This window comes from Zosterops lateralis (assembly GCF_965231275.1).
Source record: "Zosterops lateralis genome assembly, chromosome: 3".
In the NCBI taxonomy this organism is placed as follows: Eukaryota; Metazoa; Chordata; class Aves; order Passeriformes; family Zosteropidae; genus Zosterops; species Zosterops lateralis.
Window position 1 is genome coordinate 90616793 of NC_139764.1, and position 12377 is coordinate 90629169.

At 32.9% G+C, this 12377-nt stretch overlaps 1 protein-coding gene across 3 annotated transcripts in view; it reads right to left on the reverse strand.

Annotated features, from left to right (window-relative positions):
- MCPH1 (microcephalin 1) overlaps positions 1–12377 on the reverse strand; it is a 133036-nt gene that overhangs the window by 88228 nt on the left and 32431 nt on the right. For all 3 annotated transcript variants that reach the window (XM_083856661.1, XM_083856660.1, XM_083856662.1), the window contains 2 exons: positions 8874–8911; positions 5719–5881 (listed from right to left, as the gene is read on the reverse strand). In XM_083856661.1, coding sequence (XP_083712787.1) covers positions 5719–5881; positions 8874–8911 — 201 coding nt within the window. The remainder of the gene's footprint in view (positions 1–5718; positions 5882–8873; positions 8912–12377) is intronic.

Sequence of the window (12377 nt, forward strand, 5' to 3'; positions counted from 1 at the left end):
TTTACTCAAACCAAATGATTTGCTAAAGAATCAAATCAGAAAGATACAAATTTTACAACTGAAACAAACCATTGAAATATCAGTCATACTTCTATGTGTAGCTACATTAAATTTTAAAACATTGTGAGGATATTAGAAAAGTAAGCTATTTTTAACCACAATACATAGAGCAAAAATTTGAAAAGGGAAGTCATAATATATGAGTTTTGTTCTCTCAGTTCAGTAATCATTGAATTTCATGAGGTTCCTGTTGGCTCATTTCTCCAGCTTGTCAAAGTCCATCTGAACAGAAACACCCATCTGGTCTATCAAACACTTCTCACAGTTTTCTAACATCTGCAAATTTGCTGAGGGTGCATTCTTCCCCATCATCCAGATCATAAATGAAGATGTCAAACAATACTGGACCCCTACTACTACAAGGATTATGCAACTATTGCATAGAGTCCACATTACATATATAAATCATCCTGCAAAGAAGAATAACTCAATTTCTTTCTCTGTGGTATCCTCCTTTGTCAATGTCATACTCTAGAGTACATAAAAAGACTGCAGAACACTGATTCTCTAGAAAATACATAATTTGTGTTCAACTGAGCTCCAAAACACTGGATGAACATGATCTTTAGAGTCTAGTAATCCTAAAACTGTGGATCACTTGCAGACTTCTGCTCCTATCAGGACCAGTACCAAATGGTTAATAGAAAAAAACTACTTAAAATGGTTGTATTTCCAATTTCTGAAATACAGTATTTTCAATTTTTTTTTTAAATTTTCCCCAAACTACTCCATCCAGCATTTTTTATGGATTGATTTTCCAAACATTCTTCGGAACAATTTATCATACTTGCAGTTGGTTGTCTATAATAATAAAAGTTCCATAGGAGAGTATTCAAATACTATCCCTCAATTGGTAAAAGCATTGTCTTAATGAGAAAATGGAAAAAGATGAAGTTCCTACATTGGCTCTGCCCTTGAGTCATATAAAGGACATTCTACTCCTAATTTGTAGGCAGTCTAAATTCTGAAGCCATTCTGATGGAAGATGAGATTCTTTTCCTTATTGGTTTTATAAGTGGTGAGTCATGAAGATTCTCACAGAGGTAAAACACTGGTACCTTCTTTGCCAAGCTTGTCCACTGTGACTCAATTCAACAACTTTTCCCTTTTACAGGTATTTGAGCTTCATGTCTCTTTTGTAGTTGCCATCTTAAGTAGTTACCATCTTAAGGCTCCCCTTAAGTTCTAAAAAAGCAATGTTACCAACCAGTGAGACATCTTATTGCTCCTAGAGTAAGTGAAGGTAACTGAGCAAGAAGCATACATATATCCCCAAAATGGGATATATGGAATTTATCAGAAAGCAAATCCCTGTTTTAGGATAATTCTACATCTCTCATATTTTCCCTAAATGGCTCTCTCGCCATTTCAAATAGATGAAGTTGTTAGCAAAGCCATGCACTATTAAATAGTTGTCATTATTCATCTTTGAACAAGCTGAATTTCATCAGTGTCTGAAATTATTTCCATGCTTGATTCACAAAAACTAAAATACTCTGCCATACAAATGCATATATTAATAGTTTTAATTTAAATTATAAAATGTTCCTTCTTAAAATAAACTGGCATTATATATACTGAGCATGGCAAAGTTATCCTTTACAATGTTAGAGTTCACTAATGGAAAATTCCAAGCTCAACAAATTGATCATAATCTAGCAATGTAAACCTTATAAAATGGCCTAATTACATGTAAGAAAGTAAGTTTCTGTAAAGGGCTCTTTTGCCCCAAATCTGTTGCTACAAGTAATGAATTAAAAATTCAGTTTCCATAACAAAATTATTTTCTCAGTAAGTTCTGTAGTTTTCAGTCCAAAATATCTTACACCTGATGATTTCCAGGGAAACCAACCATCTGTAATTGAACTTCTACAAAAGCTGCTGGCTTGTGTGATGTGACAAACTGATGTTTGACTTGTGAAGACAGGTGTCCAATTTAGCAGGCTATTGGAAATGAAGAGTGATTTTTTTGCTGACAATAAAAAGCAGCATGCCCTTAGACTTATTGCTAAACTTGATTACAAAACATCCAAAGAATATTATGTTTACTTTTAGAAAAAGAACAATCAAATATTTGAAAATGCAACAGCTGCGCAAAATCAGAAAATAATTTCTAGTCATTATATCATACCAAACATAAAAGTAAGATTTAAGCACATTAATAAATCAATGACCTTTAAAAAAATATTCAAAACCTTATAATGCATTGCAGTGTTCAGCTAAGAAAAGTATTGTAACTTCTTAAAAAAATACAGTTAAGACTGCAACTTAGGATTGTAAGTTACAAATTTTAGAGTGGCACCTGTGTATAGTTTTTACAATTACTTTAACAATTTACAATAAGAATATCAAAGCTTCTTAGCTTTGTACTTATAGTTACATATATTTATTGAACACAAAAGAAACTTGATAATGCAATTTCTCCTTTAATCACAATATAAATCAACTTTAGCTGAACCAAGAAAATTATAACTTTGAATAAAATTCATAGAGACATACTACATTAAAAGAAATTCTTCATAAATAAACTTGAGCTGGAACAGATGTACTGTGCTGTATTACATATACAGCATGTCTTTATAGTACCAAAATTATGTTTGTATCAAAAGTAGCTGGAAAACAACTGAAATAGATTAAAATATAAACCCAAAAGATTAGTTATGATTAAGTAATCCTATTTCATTTTCCAGGCCAATTCTACAGCAATGACCTTTATCAGCCCTTGTAGTATTTACAGAATTTTGTTTAGAAATGAAATTTGTTTGTCTTAACAAAAGATGGATTAATGCTTGTCTATCATGATTCTGGAATTGAGTACAAAGGCATCATATCTACTTTCCTAGATAAAAAGAAAATTGGATAGTGAGTTCATGAACAGGTCCTGCAGTAAATAATTAGGTCACCACTCACTAAAACATAAAGTTTTCTTGAAAACAAAGACAAGAGCTTTCCATTCCAAGTCACTGAAAGTTTGCTTCTGACTTTGGAAAATTTTCAACCAGTTATATTTTCATAGAAACACCAAAAAATGCTTCAGATTCATGTAGTTCAAAAATTTATGATTTGCAATGTTATTCTTAGCTGAAATACTCCAGAATGTGTGTTTCTATTGAGAAGAAAGAGCTATCTAGAAGTTTTCAAAAGTGCAGTTACCAAAGAGTTAGCTCAAAGGGTCTGAAAACATGCTATTTGATTAGTTATTATTTAAGGTCTCTCACTTATCCAGCTAGCACACTAAATGATCATATGGTATTTGTACTAGAATAATTCATCTTGAAAATGTAAATGGAGAGCTATGAAGATTAAAAGTCGGATGGTAAATTTGGTATTTCTACAACATCCATCTTTAAAAGTAACATTTAAAGTTTTTCTTGGAAGAAAAAAAAACCACTTCACCCTAAATTATGTCCACATTACAAGTCAAAAGGCAGAGGTAAATAGCTTCTTGAAATGCTGATGAACATATCCCAAAAGAAAATCATCACTGCTCAAAAGTAATACCATGTTTAAAGGTACTACTGATTTTTGCAGATCAATTGACTATTTTAATTATCCAATTTGAACTATTTCATCAGTGAAAATACTAATGGTATCATTGATTACATTTAAAGGATTTAGTTGCATCAATAAAAGGAGAAGATTATTTTCTTAGATGAAATTTTCCTTACTAATTTCCTACTGAATTCCTCATTCTGGCTAGGTAAAGCTTCTGTTTTCTCTTCTCTAGTTAATCATTTGGGTAAAAAGATGGCAAAACTATGCCATTGACACAACATGAAATAATACATGATATGATTCAATGATTTAACCAGGTGAAGAAGTATTTTTTTAAAAAAGTTCAAAGCACTGTTTTATTTCAGTCAAATAAATAAATAAATAAATATAGGGAATACACATTTATGGGCAAAGTTGGACCCAGTCTCTGTGAAAGAGATAAGCACAGTTCTAAAAATATTTAAAATAGCAATTTTCCAGGTAAGCAGATACTATAAAATCAAACAATTTTTATATTTGGAGATCTAAAGTTCATCCTTAGTTCTTTCTCACTTGTCTCTCCTAGTAACTTTAGGACTTTGTCTAAATAGAAGCTCAATAAAATGAGTGAAAACAGCATCAGGATTTGATCCAATAACATCTACAGGGACAAACTAATCCTTGGAACAATTTCATTCAACTTATTGGTATTATATGAGGGATATAGATGATCCCATGATGAGTCTACAAGGTAGACCATAAGACAGGAGAACATAATTTCCAATCAATACTGGTCTATGAAGAGCATAGGTAGATATTTTCACCATGCATTTGTTCACAGAATTGCAGGGTGTAAAATGGACAATAAAATTCTAGGACAACACTTGTTGGAATACTGATTATCTAATACTGCCTAATCTACATAGACAGGAAACTATTTTGTAATATTTATCGTTATCTCTAGCCATCTTAGTAGTTATTTGAAGCTTTTTCTCAAGGAAAAATGCAGCTTTCATGTTTGAGCACTCAGTTATGAAAAAGTAACTTGTGACAATTAGGTTGTGACTTGTTTAATGCTCCATACAAAGCTAAGTGTGGGCCAGATAATTCAGTGTATTTTATTAATAGATGCAAGGAATCATATTCACAGACTCATTCATCTCCACAGGCTCATTCAACCTACTGGCTGGAATGAGTCTGTGGAGATGTTCTTCTCCAAACCCACTCAAATATGTTCCTCTTAATGCAGCCAAGGATGCTATTAGTTTTCTTTTATCACAAAGGCACATTACTGGATTCTTAAGGTGATCAAAGATGCAAACCCTCTATTCCAAGGGAAATTAATCACCGGAACTTCTGAAAAACCTGAATTTCAGATAACTGCATATGTAACATAGAAGACAAACTTCATACTGGTAAGTACCAGACATCTTGAAAACAAAAAGGCAGCAGTTTATTTTCCACTCAACAATGAAATTTTAAAGTATTTATAAGAAAGAGGAAACCAAGAAATTCAGTTATTCAACAAACCCTTTTCTGTATAAGATGAAGAGCTATTTCCATATAAATTTTAACACCTATGTTTTATAGCTCTGGAAACATGAGGAAAGCTGAGAAACTGTCATCTACAATGTCAAATTGAGTGGTTAATCTCTATTATTACAGTGAGTAGTTGAGACGGTTTAAGCCTGGGCTGACAGATAAGTTCCCCACCCAGTCATTACTATTTCTATTTTACATTTTTTCCCACTTGCAGTGAAATACCTAAGAGTTTCCCTTAATTTTTACCAATGCTGAACACAATACATATTTCAGAACATAACAGAAACATATCATATCAGGGCATAAAAGTTCAATCTGAATATGAGTTGGCTAATGTTGTGCAGAAATTAATCTGTCCAAAAATAATGCATGGGACATGATTAATGAGATAAGGACCTTGGACCTTTCTAAAATAGATAATGAGGTACAATACAGGAATATTTTGGTTAAATTAGGCACTGAAAAACTGTAACTAACTAACAGATCTTCACACAGACAGATTTCATCTAATTGACCTAACTGTAATTAAGCCTGAAAAAATTGGCACCATTGCATGTAACATGGACACAAACATGGTTGGTATTTCAGCTATACAAACTAAATTTAATTTATTGTGTAGTAAAGTTAAAAAGCATTTCTTACCCATTCATAAGAAACAATCCAACACCCACGAGCAATTCCCAGCATAACATTCAAGGTACGACGAGGACTCCCAGTAACTACATGACTTGTTGTTTCACACACTTCATTTGAGAACAAAAAGTCTCCAAGTTTTTTTACAACTTGAATTACTATATTTTGCTTCCTAAAAGGAAGAAAAGGTAAAAAAGCCCATGCTTTTTTACATTGTATGGAGGAAGGCAGAATTATAAAAGCATATACACAAATTAATTTAAATTTACCTCATATTTTTCCCCATTAAACAATTTTTATCCTTTTCTCACTAAGACTCCCACCCAGTTGCTAGCCCTCAATTCATTAGCTTTTTCACAGTCCTACCAGACCCTTGTCCCTTATCACATAATCACATGTATTTGCACATCAAAGCCCTTTAGTTCCCCACATCTATCTTGTCTGTTTAAACAAAAGCTTTTGAGTGCAGAATTATCTGTTATGTTGTTTGTGTGCAATGCCCAACACAACAGAGCCTAATCCTCGGTTTCTTTTGTAGTACCATAAAAAATATTACCAAGAAATGTAAACATTTAGACACAGCACACTTAACAGTTTTTCATTAGGAAGCACCAGATTTTCAGCATCTGAATAATGCTGTGTCTAAATTTAGAGAGAAGTCCTAAAGTTCTATCTGGCATGCTACCCACACATCTGTGCCAATGTTTCAGTTAAAAATTCACTTACCCTTAAATACAATTATAATGAAATATATAAAATTAGATCTAAATTCTAGAATGGCCATCTGTAACTGGAATTCTAATTTGACCTCTCTACATAGCTGCACAGGAGCACATAAATATATATATATAATTATGAAAATAGGAAGACCTTGATATCACTAGATAAAAGCTTTTGCATTATAACAATTTACTGGTTTAATTAATTATTATTTTTACAATTATTTTATATGATCCTTAAAGATCTCTAAATTCTAGTGGTCTCTCTGATTGCCAAACTAACTTAGAAATGTTCATGCAACACAAGACAAAGCAATTAGGCACAACCTTGAACACAGTCACATCTATCACAGTGTTGATCCTTTAAGGCAAAACTTGTGAGTTAATCATAGACACAATGCAAGTGGACTCAAAGCATCTCCAGAAGCCTCTGGGGTTGCTTCATTCTCACTACATTTAACTCCACAGAAGGGAAGTCTGTTAAAACTCCCAAAATATCCCAACTAAAACAAATACTACTTAGCAGAATCCCAACAAAACCGCAAAAAAATTCTTCATAAAAATTGGAGCAATCTATTTTTCAGGAAGTTTAAACCAAAAAATTGAATAGTGAAAACAGTGCAGCAAATTAATCTCACAATTAAAAGGAGATATTGTATGTTGAGATACTTTAAAAAAATCCTATGACTAACTCTCTCTCCAGTATGAATTCTGACCTTGGCTATAGAGCTTTGATTGTTACTAGAATTCTTAGTATTTCCTTTTAATTTTCTGAGCTTTAGCTTGATATAGGCTACAAATGAATATTCTTGCAACACTGCAACCCATAGGGGCTGGCCCTGCCCAGACTGCACGCTCCATGCTTTACCTGAACCTTTTCTAAGTTCTTCCTGTGTCTACAGAAAATTTCTTACAAGAAGAAGAAATATTTGTGTTGTACAGGTCTTGAATCAAAGACGTCTTAGAAACTGCAGAGAAAACTCACCAGTTTATACTTGAGACAGCTGCAAAAACTGGTGGATGAAAATTTACAGCAAAATTTCACTGAATTTTAAATCAGAAAATTAGCTGTGTGGCTGTGAATCAGTGAGCAGCATTTAATATAATCTCAAAACCCAATGCCATGAAACCCCTGAACTCATGCATCTTAAAATGTAAATCCTAATGAACCACTTTTGAGGCTATAGCTACTGGCTTTTGAGCAGTGGACTGTGTTTTGGGGGGACTATTTTCTGTTCTTTAGTTGTTTCAGAAGCAATCTTTTTCCCTTCACCCACATACGAGCTGATGAATGCCTAGAATTGTAGTCAGCCAAAAGCAGTCTTGTTGAAAAGGTTCTGAAGAAAAGCAATCGTTATCCCCAGACAATTTAATTTAATGAAATAGTAATTGGGTAGTGGGAAAAGTCAACATATAAGAATATGAAAGCAATAATATATTTATGACTTCTTTAAACAAAAATAAATTTCCCCAGCTCAGCCAATATTTGTTCTCTTTCAGGCAGACCACAGCCTCTGTTCTCCCCTACTATCCACACTGTAGTGATGATCTTTACCTCCTCCACAGTGATTCTGCACTGCATGACTTGTGAGGCTCATTTTATAGTCCTGGTGTTACTAGCATCCAGTCACACTAAATATAAGAAAAATATTAATTCTGTTTTATGTTTCTGACATATATAAATATACTTGTTAATAACTATTGACAACTTTTTACAAAAAACTTCTGAAAGCATAGCCACAAAGTGCTGTTTCTGAGTATCTATTTCCATGTAACTGTCAACATTTAGTTACATCAAACCTGAAACAGATTTTTGGGTAGTATAAATATCTTGAGTTTTGAAAAAGAATTCAAAAACTGTAAGCAAGTGTAGTATAAAATATGGAATCATGTTTTTGTTGGATGTTCCTTATGCTTTAAGACTTTTAAGAGAATGATAAGAGCATGCCAGAAAATTATTAACTCTCCCCCAAAGTATGCAGTGGCAGCTGCTTCTAATGTTTTGAAACTAAGTTGCTAAAAAGCCTACAACTGGTATTTATTCTGCAACTATTCAGACGAAAGAAAGCATTTTAAACTGATGTTTCAGAGTATAACTTTTAAAATAGAAATAATTAAAATGTATGGTGAAAAGGCTGTATTGGACTGAAGTATTTACTGCATACTACTACTATTCACATTTCCCTCAGAAAAATTCATAACTTGCTTAAGATTTTAGTTTTATTGCTCTGAAACCCTGTTGAACACACCTGTGGAACTACTTCAGTCACTACCACAGCAACAAAAACATACATTTACAGTGCAAATAACAACAATATATCAAGTTTCTAGCTAAAAAAGTGCAGAGCCCAAAGACAAATTTCATTTTCCATAGGCATAAAAAACTTATCAACATTCAAATTTAACTAGTGGGCTGAATAAAGAGTCAAAATGGTTAATACTTACTCAGAAGACATACTTGTCATAACTAGTGTCCTTGTTGGCTAGAGACAGAAAGAAACAAGAAAACATAAAAAATCTGAAAAAAAACCCCAATCTTTCAAAAACCCCTTAAATTAGAAAATGTTATGTTAAAAGGTGCAAACTACTTCATAACTATAATATCATCTGGGGAAGATTAACAAATTAACACATATACTAGAAATACTAAACTTTGAGGACATGGAAGGAAGGAAAACTCTTCAATCATGTTTTATGTCAAAGCATATCATATAACAGAAGACAGGAATGTAAGCTTTTTTAGTAAAAGCAAAATGTAAAGGATTTCCAGTCTGAGATGCCACAGAAATAAGGACAGTATTGGACTACTGAATTTTCATCAGATGGAAAGGAAAAGGCAGTTTGACCACAATGAAGAAAACCTGTAATTTAAAATTCCAGTTTCTTCCAAAAGAAAGGTAGAAACGCTTCAGAAACAAGAAATTTTAATGATTTTGTTTTTATTTTGATAGTGTATTTAGGGGGGGGGGGGGTTGGCATGACATCAGTATTTTATGTCAACATTAAGGAAACATTCTTTCACTCTTCAGTATTTTCTAGTGAATAAAAGTTGTCCAAGTAATATCACACACAAGGTATATTCAAAGAATACAGCAATCCCCAAATCAGCAATTCTGAGGCACCTTAAAAAGCACCCTTCCCTTCTGAAATACTCCCCATAGCTTATGTGAGAAGCAGGAATGTTTGCCCCATACAGACTTTAAATAAGCTTGGGAAGAATTATTATTACAGAGGTCAGAAGAGGAGGAAGTTCATCACCAGTGACCATGAAAGCCTCCAGTATACACAAAGGCAGGAACGAACATGAATTTTAGCAGTATCAGAGAAATACATAACTACATAGAACACAGTGATCAAAAAACATATGTAAGAAGAGGTTTTGATCATCTTAGCTAAGAATTACTTGTAGCTACATAAACATGCACAAATATATACATACAAACATTTTAATTTTGTAGAAAAAGGAGACTGACTGAATTTTATACAATGATTTCAAAAAACTCCTTCTAATTTTCAAAATCAGAAAATGAATTTAAATTATTTCTCCATATAGCTACTGCTCCATATGAAATAATAACTCCTACTTCTGTGCCCTAATATATTACCACAACCACAAGTGGTAAGCTCCCAAAGTCTCTGCTAAAATTCAGTTTCTTTTGAGTAATGTACTGAGGTAAGAGTACACAAATATTTCGAATGGGGAGCACAGGGAAAAAAAAAAAATTCAGGGCAACTCATTTTACCCACTAATGAATCAAAGAACAGAAGAGAGAAATCTGATGCAATTCCATCTGACCTCTGTTATCAGTACAGAATGGTTCTCTGTTGAACAACCAAGTAATCTGTCACATTTAAGAAAAGAGTTGGAATTACCCATGTAGACTATTAGACTAACAGAATGTAGAATAATAATGTGAACCATGACTGTTCATTATATGAATGCTCTTTGCATAAATAGAACACAATTTAGATACCATTGACAAGGTGGATTAAAGACAACACAAGTTGTAGTCATTTCAACATACATATGGTAATTTCATTCTGTGTACATTTAAAAACCACAAAATTTAGATACTATTTAAGATTTCAGAAGTAACACAATGCAGCATATTTAATAATTTTTAAAATCCATGATAAACATGCACTCAGACCACACTATGTAGGCTCTACAATACTTCAAACTGATTATGTATACAATGTGAAAATATAAACCCAAATATCAATAAAACAGAATAAAACTTCAAAAGAAAAAATGACAAAATTTTGCATTGAAATATTTGAAAGAAATTCTATGCAGTATTTTTGAAAATACAAGTTTCCAAATTCTAACTTGTTGCCAGCAATACTTACTGATGATGTCTTACTCTACTGCTAGCCTGACAGCTAAGAAGAATATGCACTTATCTTGATCAAATTTGGTTCTATTCTTAGCCAAAAGAATTTCTACTGCATTACTTCCAACTCTAAACAAGCAGTCACATTTAATTGCTCTTGGAAGTTCCAAGTCAGTTATACACTGGAGTTTTATATGTAAAAAATTTGAGCAAAAATAATGAAAATGCAACAATATACATTAAATATATCTATCATAACATGAATATATTAGTATTAAGTTACATACACTCAAAATGTGAGAAGAAACACTCCAAAAAGACACCTAATAACACACTGAGTTAATCTAGTAAGACACTGAGTAACACACTGTGGTAAAAGGACTGCAAATTACTGCACAGGTTAGGTCAGGTGATTAAAATCAGATGTGAGGTCACATTGTTATGAGTATATGCCTCATACTGTCTTAATACAGATTGTAGGATCTCCATAAACTCATGAGCATTAAAGGATTCTGGGTTGTAACAGCCTGGGAAGGCAAAAAACAGGGCTTAAAAACAAGGTTTTGCTTTGCTCTGTCCAGTCTTTCTGGGTGGAAAAACTCATCTACATCAAATGTGTATGTTTCAGCATGGTCATGACATTCTCCTACACTCCCTGAAGCCAGGCCTCATTGCCATCACCGTCAAGGTCCTTGTCTAAAAGTCTGCAGTTAAATCCACACAGAGCAATTGTACTAGGTTCTTGAGAGTGTTTGTCTAGTATTAGCTCTAAAGTAGATCCTGATGTGTCAGTTCAGAATGTGCAGAAAAATATCCTTCCTCGCAATTTTTTATAAATGTTATGGAAGTATTACTAATCATACCACTATTTTTGCCAAACATGGGTTAAAAAGAAGCAATACTATAAACCAAGGCCAGGGCAGCATGACATCCTACAGCTGCTTCTTCAGCTTCAGAGCAGAAATGTTTGTTAGCAATTTCTTAATACGTTGTCTATAGGTAAGTAAAAATACTGGAAATCTACAGCCTGTCCTGACCATAACCTGCAAGGTCAACTTTTGGATTGCAGCTTTTATATTACAACACATAATGTATAAGATGATGCAGTGAGTATTCTGAAAAAGTGTCTTGTCAGTACACATAGAAGTGGTTCAAAGACTGAAGAATGCAAAAGGGTGCACACAAAATGTAGAAATTGGAAATAAATATATTTTTTCCAAGCTATTATTTCATTTACATTCAGAACTGCATATTTTTGCAAGTTAAAGGTCATTTGCTAAGCAGACAATATTTTGTTTTATCGCTGCAGTAAGACAAGCAGTTCTCTTTAATTACAGTTACCAAGTGGAAAACTTAGCCAAACTATGTTCTAATTTTTAGTTCTACATTTTTCAAGTTAATTGCTTTCTCCCCCAGCCCCTACCATGCAATTTTTCTTCTGTGCTTTTTTTGTCTGTTTTATTTTACATGTTGCTTTTATTGAAAAAAAAAAAAAAAAAAAAGAGCATTTACTTCTCTGACCAGCAAAAAGACATCTGGTGAGCATCATTATGAGTTCTAATGCATGTTTGTAACAGGATTATTATTAATAAAACACTGGAGAAGGTGGTATTAA